The 24,471-nt window shown below is 44.3% G+C and overlaps 1 protein-coding gene across 8 annotated transcripts in view; it reads left to right on the forward strand.

The window, feature by feature from the left end:
• The window catches only part of ABCA1 (ATP binding cassette subfamily A member 1), a 120,985-nt gene that overhangs the window by 67,439 nt on the left and 29,075 nt on the right, over window positions 1-24,471 (forward strand). For 6 of the 8 annotated variants that reach the window (XM_023533491.1, XM_023533493.1, XM_023533494.1 and 3 more), the window contains 19 exons: window positions 310-550; window positions 2,284-2,423; window positions 2,771-2,887; window positions 6,830-7,027; window positions 7,745-7,950; window positions 8,448-8,624; window positions 9,890-10,112; window positions 11,802-12,023; window positions 13,062-13,266; window positions 14,352-14,465; window positions 16,348-16,519; window positions 17,452-17,583; window positions 18,380-18,522; window positions 18,742-18,879; window positions 19,766-19,986; window positions 21,370-21,448; window positions 22,262-22,464; window positions 23,563-23,611; window positions 23,809-23,922. In XM_023533491.1, the coding sequence (XP_023389259.1) occupies window positions 310-550; window positions 2,284-2,423; window positions 2,771-2,887; window positions 6,830-7,027; window positions 7,745-7,950; window positions 8,448-8,624; window positions 9,890-10,112; window positions 11,802-12,023; window positions 13,062-13,266; window positions 14,352-14,465; window positions 16,348-16,519; window positions 17,452-17,583; window positions 18,380-18,522; window positions 18,742-18,879; window positions 19,766-19,986; window positions 21,370-21,448; window positions 22,262-22,464; window positions 23,563-23,611; window positions 23,809-23,922 (3,094 nt within the window). Of the gene's footprint in view, window positions 1-309; window positions 551-2,283; window positions 2,424-2,770; window positions 2,888-6,829; window positions 7,028-7,744; window positions 7,951-8,447; window positions 8,625-9,889; window positions 10,113-11,801; window positions 12,024-13,061; window positions 13,267-14,351; window positions 14,466-16,347; window positions 16,520-17,451; window positions 17,584-18,379; window positions 18,523-18,741; window positions 18,880-19,765; window positions 19,987-21,269; window positions 21,343-21,369; window positions 21,449-22,261; window positions 22,465-23,562; window positions 23,612-23,808; window positions 23,923-24,471 lie in introns of all 8 variants that reach the window. The other 2 variants (XM_011364967.2, XM_023533496.1) reach the window with 1 other exon arrangement.

Raw genomic sequence — 24,471 nt, forward strand, 5'->3', positions numbered from 1 at the left:
ATGGGAATCACCTGGCATCTTGCGAAAATGCAAATTTGAACTGTAGGTAGACAGATCAGAATCTGCGTTTCAAACAACCTTTTAGATTATGTTGACACTGCTGGTCCCTTGACCACAACTGTAGTAGCTTGGTTCTCTGGCAATCTCATGACAGGACTTGGAGGAAATGACGTCAGACAAGATATGTTCTGGGGTCTGGCTCTACAGAGGCCAAGAAAATAAGATGTTTCTTTCTCTTCTCTGTCTCCAACCCTTGCTCTACCCTTTTCTCCTCTTTCCTCCCCTTTTCCTCCCAATCCCTGACACCAGCTGTTCAGCATGAGGAGCTGGAGTGACATGCGGCAGGAGGTGATGTTTCTGGCCAACATGAACGGTTCCAGCTCCTCCACCCAGATATACCAGGCCGTGTCCCGCATTGTCTGTGGCCATCCCGAGGGTGGGGGCCTGAAGATCAAGTCCCTCAACTGGTATGAGGACAACAACTACAAAGCCCTCTTTGGAGGCAATGGCACTGAGGAGGATGCTGGAACCTTCTATGACAATTCTACAAGTGAGTGTCTCTGCAGACTAGAGCTCCAGCCCCAGCCCACCTTAGTCATGGATTCTTCTCTCATACTTGTCCTCATCCTTTGCAGCAGCATTAGGTGTCCACATGTCTCTTTGCCCACCAGAATGAGCACCTAGAGGGGAGAGTCTTCTCCTAATTAGCTCACCATGCCCACTTCTCTGAATGGGGTCTGGCACGTCTCAGGTATACAGTGTGTTTATCAAATGAATGAATGATTGAAAGCCAAGTTTTCTGGGGGATATAGGAGGGTGGTTCCCAGAGTAATTCATGATGTTATTCTTTTCTCTTCCTTTCTCCCCTTCGTCATCCATGAAGTATGCTTTGTAATAAAAACTTAAAAGTAACAGCAATAGCAACAATAAAAGCCAACATTTAGGGAACATTTCCTATGCACTATGCATTCTATTTAAATTATCTCATTTAACCCTTAAAATAACTCTGCAAAGAAGATTTTATAACCTCACATTTTATAGGCTCAGAGAGGTTAAGTGACTTGGTCAAAGCCACACAATAGCTAATCGGCAAGAGCCTGGATTAAGCCAGGATCCGCCTAGCTCCATGCTCTTTTTTCCGGTAAACCACAAGGCTTCTAAACTAGCTGTTAATGGTGGCATATGTCTACCATCAGACACAGGCATTTGATCTGCTGTTTGTTTTTGGTTCTTAGCTGCAAAGCAGTGTTAAAGATCCTTGTAACTCCATATCTTCTCCCCGCACTTGGGCAGTTTTGTGGGGACATGCGTCCTGTGTCTGATGGCAGTGAGAAGCCAGTGTTACAGTTTTAGACAATGGCATCCTTTTCCTTGAAAACTTGATGCAAGTGAGCCTTTCTCTATTTCCAACCGCAGGTGTGTCTTTCAGACATTGAGTGAGGCAGCTTTTTGTCCATTACTGTAACAGAAGAACCTTTTATTTTTTCTCTGGAGTAAAGCACCACAGACATCGCAGGTTGCTTTGCAATCCTGAAGAGGATGGCATTATAGGCAATTTTCTGAAATGCCATCTCCTCTGCTCTCCCTTGCTTTGCCAGTGAATCCAAGGGAACCTTCTTTTGCACAGCAGATACAACTGTGAGCAAATCCTCTTTAAAAAAAAATTATATTGTCTTTGCTGCATGGAGAGGCTACTTGGTATCTAAAAGAACCCAGGATGAAATTAAAAAAAAAAAAAATCAGGAATCCTTCTGGATAATCAAACCCTATTGTTTGTTATAACTTTGAATTTCTCAGTTTGGGATTTTTATTATATTTATTACATATAATGCTGAGACCTACTAAATAAAGGGATTTTTAAAAAATTTTTGCTTGAAAACTGAAGTCTGAATTCGGCCCTCTGTTTTCAATGAAAACAAAGTGGTGAGGGCTGGCATACTAGTATGAATCTAGAGTTGCACAGTCTGTATATAGTAAAAACATTTTCTAGATTGTCTCAGTTTTGAGTTATCCATCGTCAGTGATATAAGTTCTGATTATCAAGCATTGTTCTAAGGACTCTACAGATAACATCTCCTACATCTTTGCCAAGTAAATGTTGTTAACTTTATTTTTACAGGAGAGCAAACTGAGGCTTAGGCAAGTGAAGTTATTTGTTACATAGCGATTAAGTGGCAGAGCTGGATTTGAATCCAGGACAGTCTGGCTGGCTCCAAAGCTCTTATTAGTTGCTGTATGTTTGTGACCATACATATGAATATTTGCCTTTCATCTTCTTCATAGCTCCTTATTGCAATGACTTGATGAAGAATTTGGAGTCCAGTCTTCTTTCCCGCATCATATGGAAAGCTCTCAAGCCTCTGCTGGTTGGGAAGATCCTGTATACACCTGACACTCCAGCCACAAGGCTGATTATGGCTGAGGTAAGCTAGCCAGGCCCAGGAGGTGCTCTCCAAAATCCTCCTCAAATTGCAGGCAAAAAAAGTAAAGGCAGCTCCAGATGGAGTATATATTAAGTATACTCCTGGCTCTTGTGGGATTTCCAAAGAGTAAGAACCTCGAGTCTGACCCTGGCCAGAGCTGACTGCTGAGGGCCAGCTCTCCAGCCGTGGGTGTTTGAATCAAGCTGCCCGCAGGCACTTCTTGGTGCTTAGAAGGACTAGAAGAGGGCTGCTATGATGGAGTGTCTTTTTACAGGGCAGCTACATTTCTCAAGTCTGTACCTCTTCTCCTCTTTTTTTGCTATCCCTGCCTCCCCGCCTGACTCCAGGTGAATAAGACTTTCCAGGAACTGGCTCTGTTTCATGATTTGGAAGGCATGTGGGAAGAGCTCAGCCCTAAGATCTGGACTTTCATGGAGAGCAGCGCAGAAATGGACCTTGTCCGGGTGAGTATCCCTCTGATCACTGAGTGCCTGCTTGATGCTAGAGAGGTGAGTTTCTGGTCACTTTCCCAGAAGTGGTTGAGATGAGAATTCTTTACGTTTAACCAGTGTAAGCAAATGTATTGAGTAGAGCACAAGCCACAGGGCTGTCACCTTTGTAGAGCTATAGGTGATGGTGCACTGATAACACTGTGTCATGCCTATCAGCGTCAATGTGTCTGGTAGTCAAAAATCAGTTTTCCAAGAAACTGAGGGCTGGTATTTGGAGCAAGAGTTTGGTGATTTCGGAACCCTGACCATTTTCATTTCTGGGTCTAGAGCTAACCGTAGCTGTTACCACATGGAACGGAATTGCACTTAGTGCTTCAGAACCACTTCAAAGGGATTAGTGCTCTAAAGACAATTGAATTCAAAAGCACAGGAGTCTGAATAAGAAAGAACAGAATGTCTTCTTTTCTTGAGCCTGAGTGCCATTTAATCACATCATCCCTGCCTTGGGATGAGTCAGAGAATCATTAGACTATTTCCTGTCTCCATGGTGAGGGAGGCCTCTTTCCTTTTGTTTCCGCTGCTATTAAGAAGCAGGAATGGATTTTGCCAGGTTTCTTGTCTTGACACCTCATTGATCAGAAGGGCAGCTGGGTTTTAAAGGCGGTACCTACCTGGAAGGTACTCTCTCAGGCTTAGGACTGTCCCCTGATGTCCTGGGAGGGGTGATACCAGGGGACCCTCAAATAACGGGAAAGTTAGAGTCATCTTTGTTGTACTAGTCCTATTACAAACACAGAATTCTTAAATTAAGACCTTTAAAAACCAAAGGATTTTAGTGATAAAAACATGAACAATAATTTTTATGGATTTACTGAATAATTTCTAATAATAACTACTCATGCCCTTCAAGTATGGGTCTCTGTTGGGCTCCAGTGTCTCCTCTCTAAAAGGATTCATATGACCCAGCCATGTGACCTAGGTGTGGTCTGGGGCCTCTTTTTTCTGGTCTTCCCCTTGGAATCCATACTTCTTGTTGGACTTCTTCTGGATCTCAGAATGCTGAGGGGCCCCGTTGAAGGGTTTCTATGAATTTTGGTCTGTAGGCAGATAGATTCTTACCTTACTCTTAAGTGGGGAGTTTGGCTTGGATGCTCCAGCTCAGGCTCCCAGTTCGTTGGGACAAGCCCTTGGAAACATGGCCATCGCATTCATTAGTTCTGCTGGGAGAACCCAGGATGTGCAATAAGAAGTGTAGGAGCTGTGGTTTGGAAGGGCTGTGTGTCAAGGACCTTTAGTTTAAGCTCTGGGGGAAGCTTTTAAGCAAGGGGAGATATAAACATATTTGATAATGACAGGTGGATTGAAGGAAGGGGAAGATAGAAGGCAGAGACCAGGGTGGAGATTATCCAAGTGGGTGATCAAGGCACTGGCAGGAAGTGAAGCCTGATGACTGCTTGATTGTGGAGGGGAGAAAGAGAGGGAAGCATTGGGATGATTCTTGATTTCTGGATGGTGGATAATGGGGATGTCTAATAGGCTTATGGACACTGGGGGCTGGGAGAAGGGGGGCTGTTTTAGGCTAGAGACACTGACTAGGGACTCATCGGCCTGTGGGTGTAACTTGAAGAAGCCTCCTCTAACTTTCCTTTCTCTCTTAAGGAGTATTTATTTAATGCCACAAACTCGGGCTTCTCAGTCCTGGTCACCCTCTGCATTTTCACATCTGGTACATGAGGTGATGCCTGAGGCTTCTGCTTCTGCTGGAGTAATTTCATTTTTTTCTTTTCTTTTTCTTTTCTTCTCTTTTCTCTCTTTTCTTTACTCCTCTCCCCTTCTTTCCCCTCTCCTCTCCCTCTTTCAGTTTTATTGGGGTATAATTGAAAAATAAAGATTGTATATATTTAAAGTGTACAATTTGATGTTTCAATATACATATACATTGTAAAATCATCACCATAATCAAGCTAGTTAACATACACATTATCTCACATAGTTACCTCTTAGCAAATTTCAGGTATACAGTATTGTTAGCTATAGTCACCATGCTATACTTTTGAACTTATTTAGAACTTATTTAGATTGCATACTTGAAACTTTGTATGCTTTGAGCTCCCCATTTCCCCCACCCCCAGCTTCTGGCAACCACCATTCTACTTGTGATAACTCTTACCTTTCTGCCGCCTGTGGCTCTGTCTACAGCTGTTGCATCACCCCACAGATATAGAGTCACTTCTCCGTTGCATCGTGGAACCCACTGATACTAAACTGTTCTGTTTTCCAGCTGCTCTTTGCCTCCTTCATTTCAAGGCCTGGCTTTTTTTTCTGGCTAGCACTCCTAAGGGTGACCTTAGGTCTCCTGGTCCCCTCAAGTACCCTAGAATAGCCATGTGATCAGGCTTTCACCGGACACATCTCTCTTATCTTGCTTCCTTGGCCATATTGCTCTGAAGCCACACCAGACAGGGCAGGTGTCACCCTAAATGCCACATGTCTTTACTCATCTCTTCTTTGTTCAGTTCAAGTCTGCAAATAAAGTCATTTGAGAATTGCTAACCCAAACCCCTGTGAACTTTGGTAAAGGTACAATTTTGTAACTATTTGTGTTAACAAAAGTACATATCTTACTGATAACAGTATAAATAGTTTTTCGCTATTGGAAAGCAATTTGGGATGAAAATTGCAAGATCCATTAAAAATGTGCTATCCTATGTGCCTCCATTCTACACACCCTCAGGGATGTATCTTACAGAAATAATTTTAAAGAAAGAAGCCTCTGAATGAGAGAAAATGTTATTGCTATCACAATTGTTATTGCGAGAAATTAGAAATAGGATAAATGCTTAGCAGTATGAGAATAATTAATGAAATTATAGTATATCTATTCTATAAAATCATTATGCTTCCATTAAAATAATAAATATGAAGCCACCTGGAGAAAAAAGCTTATAATGTTAGTGGAAATAAGACTGATTTAAAAAGTAGCAGTATTTGGCTCCTTAGAGTCTCCATTTCAGTAGAGCCAGAGTTTCATCTTCCTTCTCAAAGCTGTGACAGGATTTGTAGCTCCTTCTGTTCCATGAGCTGAGTTTGAAGCTGACCCCTGTTTTTGGCAGCACATCTGTGCAGGCCTCTGCCCCAGCCCTCTGGACCCATTGGTTGAGCACCAGACTGGGGTGTCCTTCTCTTCCATAATGATTTACATGGAAGAACCAACCAGAGAACAAGAAATGGAGACAGGCCTCTTTTGCATCATGACCCATGTGTCCTACAATGGGGAAAGGTCATATTTTACTTGGTTTAATAGCAGCATTATTAACGAAACAGCAAAAGTGGGTTTGTCTTCATTCAGTCTAGACCCAGGGTCTTTATGAGGAGTCATCAGCCTGGTTCTCAAAAAAGGAAGGCAGTACAATGCAGTGGGATGGGGCAGTAGAATCAGAGAGCCCATGTTTCATATTCTGGCTTTGCTGCTTACTAGCCATGTGAACTTATGGTAGGGACTTGACCTCTCTGATGGTCAGTTTTCCTATCTGTAAAATGGGAACTCTTAAAAATATCTTCCTTATGGAGTTGCATGAGATAAAGCATAGAAATAAATCAGTATAGTAATTGTACAGAGTAAGCACAATCACTGTTGTTACTGTAGTTAATACTGTTGAGCTATCCTGTTTGGTACAGTGAAAAACTTAGACTCTGGATTCAGACTGGTTTGACTTTGAACCTCAGCTCCAAGCCCATGAGCAATGTGATTCAGCCTTGGTTAAAATCGTATTCTTTTATTTTTCAGCCCCAATATTCTCATCTGGTAAATGGGGACACTGTTATTTACCTCAATAGTTTTCTATGAGGATGAAAAACAAAAGAGACAATATATGTGAAGGATTTTGTAAATCATTTGTTCTTGTCAAGACTTAGGTGGTGTTTACTATGTATGCTTTCTCTTTGTCATGGCAGACACTCTTGAACAGCAGAGGCAATGATCACTTTTGGGAACAGCAATTGTCTGGCTTAGATTGGACAGCCAAAGATATCATGGCATTTCTGGCCAAGCATCCAGAGGATGTCCAGTCAGCTAATGGCTCTGTGTATACCTGGAGAGAGGCTTTCAATGAGAGCAACCGGGCAGTCCAGACCATAGCTCGCTTCATGGAGGTGAGGATCTATTCTATGGCTCATTTGGAAAAGGCTATGGCTTTTCTTCTGAAATGATGCAATAAGTCACATTGGAGGAATGTTTAGAAATAATGTCCAGTTTTATTTACAGGAATATTCCTGAAACCTAACACAGGGCTTGATGTGCAAAAGGCACTCAATAAATGATAGTTCAATGAGTAAATAAACAAACCTAACTCTAGCTTTATTCTGTCAGACTCAAGGATGTTTCTATCCCTTGTCTTCTAGGTTTTTCAGTGTTTTGATATCCTAATACCTAATTGCAACAAAGCAGTCCCTTAAGGGCATTATTTATGAAATTTATTTAAAATCTAATAGGACAAATTACATTTAAAAATTTATTCTTAAAAATTATGTCACTTAACAGGGACAAATAAAAGACTTTTTTTTCGGGGGTGGGGATCTGTTTATTTATTTACTTAGTTGTAAATGACTCAAAATTGCTGATAAAAAGGAGGGGTATGATCATTGTTCCAACCTCTTTCTCACCACAGAAATCAATGTAAGTAACTTATCTTTAAATTTCAGTTTAAAAAAATATCCATTTTTGGTTGAATATTGGAAAACGACTTTAGAGAAGACTTACAGAGTGAGGATAAAAAAGCCACACAGTACTTCCCTCTTCGGGTAGGGTCTTGGTTGTACTGCTTGTTTTTCTGGCCACCAGAGTTCTCATGACAGCTATTCTTCCTTCAGTGTGTCAACCTGAACAAGCTGGAACCAATAGCAACAGAAGCTAGGCTTATCAACAAATCCATGGAGCTGCTGGATGAGAGGAAGTTCTGGGCTGGTATCGTGTTCACCGGAATTACTCCCGGCAGTGTCGAGCTGCCCCATCATGTCAAGTACAAGATCCGAATGGACATTGACAATGTGGAGAGGACAAATAAGATCAAGGATGGGTAAGCTGAATTCCATCATGCCAAGCAGCCTTGGGGAATCAAGAGCAGCTAAGATGACTAGAGGTACTTAATTTTATGGGATAATTTGGTAGAAACTCAAATAGATGGCATGATTTCGGTGAAATATCACTATCTTTTAGCATTGCAACTCAAGAGAATTAATCCCAAGGAATTAATCAACAGAAAAGAAAGAAAAGGAAAAAAGACTTTAGGTTCCCTGTGCTGGCATTTTTACAAAAAGGAGCTATCAATATAAAAGGGAGTGGTTGGTAAGTTTTGGTATGTCTACTTGATATAATGTTAGGTATCCAATGGAGGGGAAAAAACAAACTAATAAGTGATGTGCTCATTCCGATTAAATCTATTAAAAAATATGTGCACAGGTAGGATGCAAAAATAAAAACAGTGACTCTGTAATGATGATGGGATTGAGGGTGATTGGATTTTTTTACTGTTTGGTTCTAAAGACTATCTGGTTACCTGTGGTTTGGTTTTAGGTACTGGGACCCTGGTCCTCGGGCTGACCCCTTTGAGGACATGCGATATGTCTGGGGGGGCTTCGCCTACTTGCAGGATTTGGTGGAGCAGGCAATCATCAGGGTGCTGACGGGCTCCGAGAAGAAAACTGGTGTCTATGTGCAACAGATGCCCTACCCCTGCTATGTTGATGACATGTAAGTTACCAGTGAGCCACCATCTTTATTTAACCAGTTAACACTGTCCCCAAGTGGAGCATAGACACATGCACACAATGCATGTGCACACACACCAAGAGAGGAGACAGAATGCTTTGATTTCAATTTTTTTTACATGCATGTTGATTCTAGTTAAAATTAGTTTTGAAATTCTGTGAAGATTTCAGAAATTAAGATGCCAGATGTAAGTAGTTGACAGTCTGAGCCACATCAGAGACACACACGTGCACACGTTGGCAGCCCTCCTTCCTTTCTCACCCATGGTTACCAGAACTTTTATTTTCTACGCTCTACCCTTTTGGTTAAAATTTGCTCAATGTGTAAATTTAAAATATGTCATGACAAACACATGTCAGCATACACACATTCCCCAAACACAGAAACAGTGTTCTAGACCTATGAAAGCTGACTTCATGTAAATTTGTCTACTTCCTCTCTATAAGTGGAAACCACAATTTGAGACAATCCAAATAAAACAATCCAAATGGGAGGGTGACTCTCCTCCCATCTGCTCTCTGCTTTGCTTGGAAAAGTCTATTTCCTTGTGTGGCTCAGCTCTAGCTTTTTGATGTCACCTAGAATTATCACCTTCAGAAAGATTAGCCAGAGTTTTCTAAAGCAAGACTTTTCCAATGACCCCATAAGCCAAGATTTTCTCTAGAAAGGGTGTCTTAAGATGAGGACATGATGAGAGTTCAAAGCATTTAAGAGTCTTTACCTGTTGTCACATAGTAGAAAATACCTAAGTGTTAAAACTGGACCTCGAACCTTGAGTTTTAGGGTCCAGATGCTGTGTCCTTTTTACTTCACTGCATTTCCTGTTCTACTTTGGAATCTGAAATATTACTGACGAGAGCTGCTTGATGTGTATTTCTGCACTATCTGTCATAACGGTTATACAAGTCAATAGTGAGTTGAGATGACCTTGGAGATTTTGAATTTTCATGGTTTTTCATGATTTTTCTGTTTTGGTACTTTAAAGTCACCCACATTTAGCTTAATGACATCCACAGTTACCTAGTTACTAAAGCGGGTCCCCAAAGAAGTTTATTTTGGCAATACTGTGTTAGTCTAATTTTTATTACTACATTGCACTACTCATGAAGCAGTTGAAAAGAGAACCGGTACGTTTCAGAGTCCAGAGGGCTTGCCCATCTCTTGCACATAGGCCCAGAGGTGTTGGCCCAGGCATCTGCCTCACACTGGTCTTTAATTGTCTCTCTTCCCTTCCCTGGGGCCTCCAGCTTCCTGAGAGTGATGAGCCGGTCCATGCCCCTCTTCATGACTCTGGCCTGGATTTACTCTGTGGCTGTGATCATCAAGGGCATCGTGTATGAGAAGGAGGCCCGGCTGAAGGAGACCATGCGCATCATGGGCCTGGACAATAGCATCCTCTGGTTCAGCTGGTTCATCAGTAGCCTCATCCCTCTGCTCGTGAGCGCCGGCTTGCTGGTGGTCATCCTGAAAGTAAGACTGCCTCCCCGGCCTCTCCCTGCTGGGAACTCCTGAGCAGACCGACAAGGGCAGTTTGAGGAGAAAAGCAAAGATTCTTTTGGAGGGAGTGGGTCTTACAGGTCATCTCTTACAATGCTCTCATTTTAGAGTTGGAGAGAGTGAGGCCCAGAGAGGGACAGTGACTTCCCCAAGGTTAGCCTAGCTAGTTAGCAGCTAAACAGGACTAAGACCTAGGGCTCCCACTCCCCAGGTAAGCACACTTAACTGTGCCAGTCTATCTCCTTGGCTGAGGTCCATGGGGACATCTAAGAGCTATTCATCGCCTTACATATACTGGGTGGTAATTCTTGTGGAATACCTAGAAATTAAAGGGTATATATTGTTGCAGGTTAGGTTTTCTGGAAGCAGAAGCTGAAACAGAGTTTGACATATAGTATTTATTAGGGATCACCATCTGTGGAAGGAATGGGGAGGATGCAGGATTGACCAGAGGGAGGAGATGAACTGCAGTGTAGGACCAACCCCGTGGGCACTCTGCATCATATATAGCTTGTTGAAATTGTCCCTCATTGAGCTGAAATGTCCAGCCTGTTAGGTTCCCCCAAGGCCTCCCTCTCTGACATCCATGCCGCAGGCCCACCAGTCAGTCACCGAAAGTGTATGTCCCCCAAGGCCAGGTAGCTATCAGTAGCAGTGAGTAACCCAGAGGAGTTGATACCTGTAGGCTGTCTGCTGACAGCTGGACAACAGATTCCCCCAGAAGGGGACTGGACAGTGTGGTTCTGTGTCAACCACACACATTAATAAGTTGACATGCCAATTTTATTTCTCCATTGTCATTTCATCTAACAATGCATCATACAAAAATTTTTTAAAGAAGGGGGAATGCAATGGGATAGGAACCAACATTTAATTCTAGTTACTGTTTATTACAAATAAGTGCTTATTGATTATCAAGCACTGTTTAAAGCACATCATACATACTGTCTTATTGTATCCGTACTAAATAACCCATTTAATGTAGAAGGAAATGAGCCCAAGTAAGGTTAAGGACTTTGCTGAGGTCATCTGGCAGTTTGGCAGAGTAGTTCTTGCTAAACTCATACCCCATTCACACTCTGATATCTAACTTCAGGGACTCAGCTCTGTGGTGGTATGGGGTGTCTTGTGGCAGCTGTGTGACAGCTGCTCTGGGACAACTACATACTGGCAGGTCCTGCTCCAATATACCCAGCTACTAGAGATAAAAGTCCACAAGAGTTTATATATTTGTGGGAATGCAGATTCCACAGATTATTGAGGGGGTATTAAGATTACCTGGCCATTTTCCTTGGCTTTTGGAGGGAGAAGTCATGTGGGTTGTGTCTCTCAACTCCTTCTTGGTGCCGAGAGTCATAGTCCTTACAAAAGGAGAAACCAGGTAATATTATTTCTAGGAGGAACAAAGAACAGAATTGTCTGTTGTGAGGAACCTCAATGAATATCAGCCCTGGTCTCTGTTCTCTTCCTGACTCTACCACTGTTGTGCTGTGTGGTCTTGGGCTAGTCATTTCCCTTCCTCTAGGCTTCAGACAAATGAACATCACTGTTCTATATTATCTCTGAGACGAATAAGAACAAGCCCTGGCTGCTTCCCCTAGATCCTGCAAGGATGTTCTTGCTTGTCGAAGCAGCACATTTACTGGCTCTCTTCTTTCCCAGTTAGGAAACCTGCTGCCCTACAGTGACCCCAGCGTGGTGTTTGTCTTTCTGTCTGTGTTTGCCATGGTGACCATCCTGCAGTGCTTCCTGATCAGCACGCTCTTCTCCAGAGCCAACCTGGCAGCAGCCTGCGGGGGCATCATCTACTTCACGCTGTACCTGCCCTACGTCCTATGTGTGGCGTGGCAAGACTACATGGGCTTCACACTCAAGATCTTCGCAGTGAGTAACTCTGTCCTTCCGCAGGAGCTGCCGTCACAGCCACCCCTGGTGTCTCACCTCCTTATTGCAGTCCAAGCTGAGAACAGGAGTTGAGTCTCTTTGCAATGGGATTTGAACTTCAGTTCTAGATTCTGAGCTTCTTGAGGGCAGGGGTTGTGTCTTATTAAATTGTTTATCTTTAGTCGTCTCAGTGAATCATGGTTGAATGGAATCAAATGGAATTTTTTATGGTACAGCCAGACTGTACCATAAACCCAGGTGTGGGAGTATATGACATTGAGGAATACCTTTAGACAGGAGATGCCAACTCCACCTCCATGGACCATCATCTTAAGCTCACCATAAAGTCACAGCCACAGTTAGAACTGAAAGCTCTTAAGGTCACAGATGGCTCCTTCTTGACCTTTGTCTTCCTTGTGTCCAGTTTGGACTTTCACTTGAGTAATACTTTCTGAACTGAAAAAGACCGAGGAGCAGATCGATGCCCCATCTCCCCACAGATCCCCGACTTCGGCACTTCCTTTCCTTGTACGTAGGAGGAGGGGTCCTTATATAAAAGCGAGTTGCCAGCTGTCCCTTGGGTCACTTATAAGGAAAGAGTCACTCTCAGGGTGCTCCAGGTGCCTTAGTCTGGACTCCCTAGACATCAGCAGCCCAGACAGCTCTGACACAAGCCATCACCAGCTGAGCAGGTGGCTTGAGGGGACCTTGATGAATGTATAAGTGTGTATGTAGGGCACAGGATTCTTGAGCCCTTGGGGCGTCTCTGGAAGCGTAAAATTCTAAAAATTTTACACTGCATCATACATACATACATATCTGAAATGTGTGTGCATAATGAGTAGTTATAAATAGAATCATTTTATATGCTACCAAGGAGCCCACTCCCCACAGGGAGTCTCTAGGTGACTTTTTCCACGTCTTGTAATTGATCCATTTTGAAAATTCAAATTTCTCCAGGTGAAATTTACATTAGAAGTGTTAGAAAAATGAGAGAGACAAGGAGATGGATAAGTGACTTTTGCCTTTTTCTCTCAGAGCCTGCTGTCTCCTGTGGCTTTTGGGTTTGGCTGTGAGTACTTTGCCCTGTTTGAGGAGCAGGGCATTGGGGTGCAGTGGGACAACCTCTTTAAGAGCCCTGTGGAGGAAGATGGCTTCAGCCTGACCACCTCGGTCTCCATGATGCTCTTTGACACCTTCCTCTATGGTGTGATGACGTGGTACATCGAGGCCGTTTTCCCAGGTACACTGAGCTTCCCTATTGCTTTAGCCAGCTGCTAGGGAAATGTGATTTTTAGCTGCAGAGCTTTTCTCTCTTTTTTGCTGGAATTTCTGCAGGGCCTGGGGCCCCTTAGAACGTGGCTAGGGCTTTGGATCTTGGCAAACACATAAACCAAGGAGAAGAAGATGATGCTAAAAGTATAACTTTTACCACTGATACAGCTCTTATTTCTTGAGCACTGTGTGCCAGATGCTGTGCAAAGTGTTTCATATACTTTGATTCATTTAATCTTTATAAGACGACTCTTAAGGAGTTACTGTTATAACCAGTTTTTGCAAATGAGAGAACTATATAGCTCAAAGAAGTTAAGCAGTTTGCCTGTGGCCACCCAGCCGGTAAGTGCTGGTGCTTAGAGTGGACTGTGTTGGGTTATACTGGGTCAGCTGTCACAGGAGATTCTGCCCTGTGCTGACCCAGTTCTCTAATTCTGTATCCTCAGAATTACCACTGGTGGATGTTCTGTTTCCTGAGTACAGTTTGTAAATAATAAGTATATTGGCCATAAGCCCTTGCTTGTGATTTGATCAAATTAGTTTTCATAAAAATTCATTTGATACTTCCCTTAATAAATCGCCTGACCAAGACCTGCCTTGGATACATTTTCATGTAAGATCAAACTCTGAGCAAGGTTTAACTCTTTCTGGTTCACCTTCTAATTTTCTTCTAAGGGGGTATGCGTACATGAAATGTTTATTTCCCCTACCTGAACTTCCTGCATTGAATATGCAATTTTGTATCATATAGATCTGGATTCACATTCTGAGTCCTCCACTTACTGGTTGAGTGATAGACTACTTATCCCTCAGTTTCTTAATCTCTAAGATGGAGATGATACCTGCTTCATAGGGTAGGGAGGATTCAGAGAGGTGCAGAACTTCTGTCATATGTAGTAGGTCTCAGTGAATGTTAGCTTTCTCCTACCTCACTCCTACCCCAGTCTGTCCCATCTCCAGAAGCTGTGTCAAAGAGAGAGTGGGTCTGGCTAGGATACCTCAAGGATGCTAGGATGTGGCCGAGCTTGACCCACACCTGTGCTTTGCTTTCAGGCCACTATGGAATTCCCAGGCCCTGGTATTTCCCTTGCACCAAGTCCTACTGGCTAGGGGAGGAAAGTGATGAGAAGAGCCATCCTGGTTCCAGCCAGAAGGGAGTATCAGAAAGTAAGTACCGCTGCCCCCACCGACTGCGGGGGCAAGGGTCTAAAACCACTCCAGGGATGGAGAAATCACATGCAGTTTCCCTTTCCATATTCTCCCATGCTGACATCCATGATGTCCAGTGCTGTTGACTCATTAGGGAGTCACCATCTGAGTCCCTGAAGGATGTTTGGTTTTCTTGGCTTCTTAGAAGGTGACTCCAGATCTTTATATTTTCACTACCAGCTCCGTCCCCCTACTTTTCATGCTATTCTAATAGCTAGAGGGAAGAGATAAAGAAAACTGTGATTGTCGAACCATAACCTTTCTGCCTGCGCTGTCATGGTGATGTATGAACTGGTGTAGGCTGACACCAAGTGGCTGCCACAGAGCTCGACTTGTGCTTCTCAGTGTTCTTACCCTTCATTATCCAGAGCCCTAATCCTCTCCGGCTCCTGACTGGCAGGTAGAGAGGCCTACAGTTCAGCAAAGGTGCTGCCTTCTGGGTTCTTTGCTCAGGTTCTTGGAGGGATATTCTCTCTTTGTGTTCAGCATGGCTTTCTAAGTGGTTAATAAGTCTGTCTTCTGATCTCTTCTGTGCCCTTTCCCGAGTCACCAGTGGTAAAGCGTGACGTCCCTTAGTATGGTACACTAGACTTCTTACGCGCAGTGCTTGCCTGCCTGTCATTCCAGCTGCTTCTCCTGCTCTTCCGCTCTTCTTGCCCAGTCTTCTCTCTCCCAGCTTCTGTATCAGTCACCTAGAGCTGCTCACGGGAACATGTCATGTTCTTCCACATCTTCATGCCCTGTGTGTAGTTTTCTCTCCTAGGAGAACCCTCTCTCCAACTTGTCTGCCTTCTAAATTCCTACTCCTACTCACTCTTCAAGCTCTAGTTCAGTATCCCTTCCCCTGAGTAGCTTTCCTAGCTTCTCAAGTAGTCAGTCACTCCCTTCTCTGAGATTCCATAGCATTAAAGAAACAAAAACAAAAACAAAAAAACAACAAAAAAAACCTGTTTTTATTTTAAAATAATTGTAGACTCACAGGCAGTTGCAAAAAATTGTATGGGGTGGGGATTCCCTTGTACCTCTCATCCAGTTTCCTCCAATAGTAACATTTAATATAACTATAGTATAATATCAAAACCATGAAATTGACATTGGCGCATTTCACAGACCTTCAGATTTTACCAGTATTACATGCACTCTGTGTGTGTGTGTGTGTGTGTGTGTGTGTGTGTGTGTGTGTGTGTGTGTGTGTCTATTTCTGTGCAGTTTTATAATTGGTATAGATTCATTTAATCGCTAGCTCAGCCAAGATGCAGAACTTTTTCATCACCACAGACTCCCTCATGCTACCCCTTAATAGCTACTGCTCTTCTTCCCCGATCCCTGACACTTGTCAACTAATAACCTGTTCTCTTCTACAATTTTATTTCCATAATATTATATAAACAGAACCATGCAGTATGTAATTATTTGAGATTGGCTTTTTTGTTCACTCATAATTCCCTTGAGTTCTTTTCAGTTTGTGATGTGTATCAATAGTTCAGTCTTTTTCATTGCCGAGTAGTATTCCACAAGATGGCTGTACCACAGTTTCACGGCATTTTTAGATGCGTTTTGTAAACAGCTTTTAGCATCTGTATTTTCATTGATTGTCAAGTCTTTTCCCCCCAGTAGATTGTGAATCCTCCTTTATCATTGTATCCTCTTCACCAACACCAGTGCCCAAATAGGCCTTAAATAAATATTTGTAGCTTGCCTGCCTTCCTGAGCACCCAGAAGTAGCCATGGAGAGAAGACAGTTCTAAAAGTACAAGCATACAAGCACAGTCCCTAGGTCTTTACACTCCAATCATCATTGTTTTCTGTGAGTTCATTCCTGTCTTCTCTTTTCTCACAGTCTGCATAGAGGAGGAACCCACCCACCTGAAACTGGGAGTGTCCATTCAGAACCTCATGAAGGTTTACCGAGATGGCATGAAGGTGGCCGTCGATGGCCTGACCCTGAATTTCTATGAGGGCCAGATCACTTCTTTCCTGGGTCACAATGGAGCCGGGAAGACCACCACCATGTAAGAAGAGGGTGTGGCTCTCTCAGAATCGCCACAGGAAGGTTCTGTAGCACAGTTAGAAATTTATACCTAAGAACATTGTGTTGGTCACTGGGGCAAGGGCAGAACACAGGGATCGATGAGTGTAAAAATAATATCTAATAATGAGAGTGCTTTCCAAATGCTAATATTCAGTCTAAGGCAGGCTAGGGGAACCTTCTGATGACCATCCCCATTCAGTTCTCAGAATTTGGCCTCATTCTTGGAACCTGAGGCTATGACAACTCTGAGAAAGGGTCTTCTTTGGAGCTGGTTTGCTCAGAACTGTGAGGCAAGAATGTGGAAAGGAAGGTTAGATATTTTGGAGCGGGCTATATGATTGCCTTCCCTGGGACCTACGACAACCTTATAGTGACAGATTCAGAAGGGCACGCAGGCCATAGAAACAGCAGAGTTTGTCTCTGGCTTTCAATGTAGTCCGTAAACCATTGCAAAGGTTATATCTTTGGGGGTGACCTTCTTCCCTGCTTTATCTTTTTTAATGCACAGTCAATATATGAGCATTGCAGAAAATCTTAAAAAGGCATACAAAAATCCTGCCACTTGACATAAAAATTATTTTTATCTTTGCATAATTTCTTGTTCATTTTATGTGGACATGATCTTAGTCACAGAAGGGTATGTCTTAAAGTGTACTTTTCATTGCAAATTGGAATCTTCATTTAAAAAATGCTCATACTGAAATTGTCTTTCCAACACATGGGCCCACTCCTAGTTATTGACTAAAGCAAAGACTTTGCTTTGTGGGGGTGTTAGAGTCATTAGGATGGAACGGGGAGTGGGGGGGTCGATGCCTCTGCTTTGTCTGCTCTGGCTTTGCAGACTGGAATGGAGCATTTTTGGGAGGCAGAGAGTTAATGCTGACTCCTGTACTTTCAAATATTTGTCCTCAGGTCAATCCTGACTGGGTTGTTTCCTCCTACCTCGGGCACCGCCTACATCCTGGGAAAAGACATTCGCTCTGAGATGAGCACCATCCGGCAGAACCTGGGAGTCTGTCCCCAGCACAATGTGCTGTTTGACATGTGAGTACTAGCAGCGTGTTGAGGAACAGACCCTCTCTGGACGTGTGAGTCACGGGCTGACTAGGACTTAAATGTTTGACCTTCTTTGAGGGGCAGCTTGCCTCACTTCCCTGGACACATTGAGACCTGGTTGTCCTTTGATTTTAGGAAAAGTAGGAGGTGAATTGTTGGATGGGAGATGTTACATCAGTCCAGCTAGTGGATGGGGGACTTGGGAAATGGTGCTTGCTTTCATCGTCATTCTGGAGGGCTGGTCCATCCTTTCTCCCTCCCCACCTCTCCCTGATGCCATGTTACCCCATCAGCAAGTAAGGGTCCCCAGGGAGCCCTCATGATGGAGCAGAGGAAGACCTGGGCTTCATAACCTTGGCCAAGGCCTTTTTCCCTCTGGGCCCCAATTTCCTTTTATCTAAAGTGCATCCTCCCTTCTCTTCGGATCTGAGGTCCTTTGAAATTCAAGTTAACGCTGAGCCAGGTTCTTGGTTAATGGGTTTTGGAGGGGGCCCTTTGAGGACTTGTAACTAACTGCTTGATGCATGGTGGCTGGGCCTGCTTGGAACAGGTTGGAAGTGACCTGCCCCATCTCAGCTTTGACTTTTTAAGCAGCTCATGTGGTCGCTTACTGCTGTTCTCCCTTGTATCTTTCCTGAAGATTATTTTTCAAGAATTGATAAAATTTTTAAAAAAAAAGGGAGAGAAAAAGGTACCCACCCATTCTCTTCTGTTCAGGGTCAGGGGGCACTATATTTTGGTGCATACTGCAGGGCCCAGGGCCAACCTGCCCCTCTGTCCCCAGGCTGACTGTGGAAGAACACATCTGGTTCTACGCCCGCCTAAAGGGACTCTCAGAGAAGCATGTGAAAGCAGAGATGGAGCAGATGGCCCTGGATGTTGGTTTGCCGCCCAGCAAGCTGAAAAGCAAAACAAGTCAGCTGTCAGGTGAGGCCTGGCCCTTCCTTTTCTTCTCACACACACACACACACACACACACACACGAACACACGAAAAACAATAGCTGCCCCAGGGTCCCCTCCCAGGGGAGGGGGGTCAGAAACATGCCCTTGACTTGTCCCCCGGTGGGCTCTCCCTTTATTTATCTCTACTTCTGCCTTTCTCACTGTCTGAGGCTGGTCCTCAATCCTCTCTTTTTTCTTATAGGTGGAATGCAGAGAAAGCTATCTGTGGCCTTGGCCTTTGTGGGTGGATCCAAGGTTGTCATTCTGGATGAGCCCACAGCTGGCGTTGATCCTTACTCCCGCAGGGGAATATGGGAGCTCCTGCTAAAATACCGACAAGGTAACTGATGTGCTTTTCTTCTGCGTCATAGGCTGGGAGACAGGGAGGGAGAGGCTCAAGAAGTATGGCTGTAGTTAATGGCTGTTCCTGCTAGAGCAACAGAATTGCTTCTCAAGGAAAATGCAGATTTTTTTTTTTCTTAAAGTTATATGCCTGCCTGTGTATGGATGTAGGAGCCCTGGTTTACAAGAGATTTAAAGTTTATGCTTCACTACTTAGGGACCTGCAAGAAGGGACATGGGTATAAAGGACATCTTTGGGTCCCCAGTGTCACTTCTAGCAAAGAACTCACTCATGTGTATTATAACCGTGTCCTATATAGACTGAGGTTCCTGAGAGCAGAGGCTGTGTCTCTGTTCATCTCTGTCCCAAACATGGTGCACTAAATTCATGATTGTTCTAAGAGTGGGCGAATACGTGAATGGGTCGGGGAGGTGCAGGAGCCCTATTGGCAGCCTGCTTAGAGGTGTTGAAAGTATTTTAGGTTAGTTACCACCTTCTGGTGACAGTATGAGGTATGGGTTTTGGAACCCGCTCTGGCTGGCCCTGAGACCTTGGAAATGTCATTTAACTTGCCTCAGTTTCTTTACCTGTAATAATAGTAGTGCCTACCTCATAGAGGATTAAGTTAAATGAGAAGCATGTAGACCACCCAACACACTGCCTGGCAGGTAGTGAGTTCCCAAATAAATGTTCCCATTATTATTTTTATGAGGATATGATAGCTATACTCACAGCTTTGCCATCCTAGGAGGTCATGGCCACGAGGCTTGCAGGTCTTTCTTCCATGCTTACCTCTGCTAGAATATCTTTAGCTCTGGCCACTGCAGTCAGTGAGAATTGACAGGCCTCACGTGTCCCACGTCCTTGCGTTTGTGCCTGGCAGGCCGCACCATTATTCTCTCCACTCACCACATGGATGAAGCAGACATCCTGGGGGACAGGATTGCCATCATTTCCCATGGGAAGCTGTGCTGTATGGGCTCCTCCCTGTTTCTGAAGAACCAGCTGGGAACAGGCTACTACCTCACCCTCGTCAAGAAGGACGTGGAATCCTCCCTCAGTTCCTGCAGAAATAGCAGTAGCACTGTGTCATACCTGAAAAAGGTGAGTCGCAGTCTCAGTGCTGGGCTGGTGCTGGGTCCAGGGAGTCAGGACTTGTTGACTGTGAATGGTTTGTCTGTCTCCACTCCATTCTGCCATGTTGAGGTCACCATCTCTGTGCTCTGTGGTCCTTTTGGAATCATATCATACCCCATATGGGTAAGACTCAGGAGACTTCTGTTCCCATCATGCTAGCTCTATTCAACCCCATTTCCTTTTTTCCTTTTTCTTGAGAAGAAAAGACACAATTGGAGACACAATGAGTGATAGAGAAGGCCCTTAGAGGACTTTATTAGGTTGGAGAAAAGAAACTTGTCAAGAGTTAAGACCCCTGGCTGCAGAATGCCCTGCTGTACCTGCTCGTCACCTTTGAATCTCATTGACATTAAGTTTTAGAGTACAAAGTGGCAAACGTGTGTTGAGCACTGATTTCATGCCAGATACTCTAGCAGACTCTGGGCATAAAAGAAAATAATAATGATAAATCTTTGTAGCATCGTTCTCATTTGCAAACTTTAAAAAATTTTTAATGTCATCTCCAAGTGCAGAGTAAGCCTGGGAAGAGGATATTGTTATTAGTATCCCAGATGAAGGACGTGAGATTTGTAGTGATTTAGTAGTTTATTCAAGTTCACCCAGCAGGTAAATAATGGAGGTGGGACCAGAACCCAATAACCAGGTACGTTTTCCTCTGTACCATAGTACATGCCTTAGATTTATTTGTGTCGAAACCGGTGGCAAGAAACTAAAACGTTTAGGGTCCAACCTTGAACTCCCATCCACTTATTTACCTTTTTACTAGTACCTGGTTACTCCAAGTGTGCTTTGAGGACCAGCAGCATCGAGATCACTTGGGAGCTTGTTAGAAATGCAAAAACTTGGGCCCAGCTCAGATGTACTAAATCAGAATCTGCATTTTAACACGGTGCCCTGGTGATTAAACACGCATGAAAGTTCTAGAAGCACTGAAGTAGACAACTAGCCAGGTAAATCCCATGCGTCAGTCAGCGAATGCCTGGTTACGGCATTCCTTGGCAAGCCACAGTTGTGTTGTTAGCTCTGCTTCCCAGCCTCCCACCTCCAGGAGGTGAGTTCATTCGCACAGCACACACATGACAGACAGCAGCTTCAAACACCATGTCCACCCAGTTGCACACCTCTCAGGAGAAGCTTTTGGCTCCAGTTTTCACACAATAGAGCCTACTGGAAACCCTCCCCAGTGAAGGTGGTGGCGGCTATGCCTTGCTCGGTCCCTGACCCATTCTCACCTCCTTCTTTGCCATCAGGAGGACAGTGTTTCTCAGAGCAGTTCTGATGCTGGCCTGGGCAGTGACCATGAAAGTGACACGCTGACCATCGGTAAGGACTTTGGGGTTTCTTATTCAGGTGGTGCCTGAGCTTCCCCCAGCTGGGCAGAGTGGAGGCAGAGGAGGAGAGGTGCAGAGGCTGGTGGCGCTGACTCAAGGTTTGCTGCTGGGCCGGGCTGGGTGGCTGGGGGAGAGGGTGCAGCTTGGTGGCGGATTGGCCTAACGCTTGCTTGGAAGCCTGGGGCTTGGTCTGGGAGCTGACAGGGCAGTGTCCCAGAGAGCTGAGATGGTTGAGAGTGAGGGGATCCCTGAGAGGGGTGGTGGATCTGGCTGAACACTGGAGATCAGGGATGAGGAGTGGAGGGGCCAAGCCGATGGGGAGGGACTGGAGCTCAGCACCTAAGGAGGCAAGAGCCTAGGAGATCAGGAAAAGTCTGCCGAGTTCTTCTCAGAAAATGTGTATAGGAGGCCAGTGTCACCAGTAGCATATATGGAACAGAAGCTGCTACTGTGGCTGTCTTTGCCCAATCCTCATAGCTGACATTTTCCAGGAAGACTTCTTCTTCCATGAACTGTTTGATTAAACTTCTATTGAGGCAAATAGAAGGAGCCTTCTGCGAAGGTTAGAGCAGGGTGAAGAATCTTTTGGGGTTTATTTAGTCAAATTTTCTGTTGAAGAATACCAGAGTTTAGGGGACAGAGATCAGGCTTTCAACCTCAAAGTCATCCACCCACCCATGCGCTGAGAACCTACATTGTGCCTGGATTTGGAGATACAGAGGTGAATAAGACATAGTCCTTGTCCCCAGGAACTCTCACGCCAGAGGTGAACATGTGGAATGACTTAAGTGCCTGGGATAGGTGTAGGATATGGGCAGTGGGCTTCTGAGGAGTAGGCAGGGGATGATGGCTGGCCCTTAATGTGGGGCCTCTGAGCTGACTGAGCCATCTCTGTGCTTCTGTCCCTACAGATGTCTCTGCTATCTCCAACCTCATCAGGAAACATGTGGCCGAGGCCCGGCTGGTAGAAGACATTGGACATGAGCTGACCTACGTGCTGCCCTACAAAGCTGCCAAAGAGGGAGCCTTCGTGGAACTCTTTCATGAGATCGATGACCGGCTCTCAGACCTGGGCATCTCTAGTTATGGCATCTCAGAGACTACCCTGGAAGAGGTAGGTTAAGTGACCCACTGTCAGAATATAGCAGGGCCAACAGTCTAAAGGCCAGACATGCAGCCTCCATTTCCACTGGGAATAGGATGACCATGGAACAGGGTCACTGATTTTAGAGCATTGGCATCCGGGTAATGTCGGTCCCAGGTAACCCTTTAAGGTTGTAGTGGGAGATAGTAGGAAAGAAGTATTAGGGTTGCTTCCTGGTATGACCATGCGTAGGAGATGGCCAGCATTGATGGAAAATCTGCATGTGTCAAGTGCTAAGCTTTTTTTTTTTTTTTTTCATTGAAACGTCATTTAATCCTCATAACAAGTTGAGAAAGTAGATACTCAGGGATGCTGAGCTAGGATTTGGATCAGGGGTTTTGGGCTTCAGAGCCCATGTTCTTTTTACTATGCAGCAATGTCTCCCTTTAGAAATATAGCAGCACAGGCCTCAAGGACTGGGAGGGATTTAAAAGTTGTCTGGCCCAGTGGTCCCCAAACTTGACTGTGCAGTAGAATCATCTGGGGATGTTAGTGGCACTAAAAATTCCAAGGCCCACCTCCAGGTTCTTTGAATTAGAATTTCCGGAAGTGAGGCCTTGATGTCTGTGCTTTTATCACATGCTCCCTAGGCAGTGGTCTGTAGACCAGAGTTTAAAAGTCACTGGTCTAGTTCAAATTCTCTTAGCTTTCAATTCCTGCCACAACATTTCTAGTGATGGGAAGCCCATTGCTTCCTGATCATTCTGTCTTGGATAATCTGTCACAGTACTACTGCACTCAAAGATCTGGGTCCGCAGACCTGGAAGAAGCCACTTGGCTTATTCCCTGGAGTTTCAGAGCAAATTTCTTCTGCTGCGGTGTCCAAATACTATAGTCTTTAATTTGAAAATGATAGTCTGGATTGATAGTCTTGCCACTGATGAAATGTTCTCTGGTAACAACAGCTTCTCTCCCAAGTGACTCTGACAGAGTGTGATTAATAAATGAAGCTTCTACTTTTTGTTTTTAGGGCCTTGCCATCCCATTCGGTAATATACTCATCATGGCAGTGGTGGCTGTTTTCATAACATGGTGCTTATAATATTTTTAATTACTCTCATTTTTCAGATATTTCTCAAAGTGGCTGAAGAGAGTGGGGTGGATGCTGAGACCTCAGGTAACCCTTTAGGGGGCTGGCTGCATGTTCTCTGGGCTGTGCCCTCCTACAGGCTGTGGTAGCTCACCAGTACTGTGCCTTTCTCTTTGTATTGTTTTATTACATCTTACTTTTAGTGTATAGGTTTGTTATAGATGTGGAGAGTTTGTTTTGTTACAAATAAAGTAAAATGTAGGATTCCCCCCCTCTGCCTTCAGATGGCACCTTACCAGCAAGACGAAATAGACGGGTCTTCGGGGACAAGCAGAGCTGCCTTCGCCCATTCACTGAAGACGATGCTGTTGATCCAAATGATTCTGACATTGACCCAGGTCTGTTGGGGCAAGATCTGTGTTCCATTGCTTGAAAGTGAATTTTTCTTTTATGTTCTTCTTTGGTGTTATCTTTTGATGGCCTTGAACCAGAATGATAGATACCTTCAGAGTCCAAAGGGAAGTGAAAAACTGAGAAAAGCCACTTTCTCTTTTCTGGTGTTATACATACGGTCAAACCTGAAAGAGCCTATCTTCGTCACTCTCTTCATTGAGCTGAGATCTTTTTCTCGAGATACACATCAAAAGATGGTCCCTCAGTCCTCTGAATCCATTCATTATCTTTTCTGTGGAACCCCAGTTTCTTGCTTACCTAGGCGTTTAATTGTTGAATACATAGTCTTTGAATGGATGGATGATTTTGAAAGAGTTGGGTGAATTTGCTTTTAGATTTAACTGTAGCCTTAGACTTATTTTGGGTGAGTGTGTCCCTATGTGTTTGATTGGGGTGGAGAAGGAGAGGCAAGAAATCAAGCAAATATTCGTAAGATGTCAAAGCACTGTAGTCAGGACAAGGATTTCTATAAAACTCTTAGGAACAGAAGACTG

Source organism: Pteropus vampyrus, unplaced genomic scaffold (genome assembly GCF_000151845.1).
Source record: "Pteropus vampyrus isolate Shadow unplaced genomic scaffold, Pvam_2.0 Scaffold103, whole genome shotgun sequence".
NCBI lineage: Eukaryota > Metazoa > Chordata > Mammalia > Chiroptera > Pteropodidae > Pteropus > Pteropus vampyrus.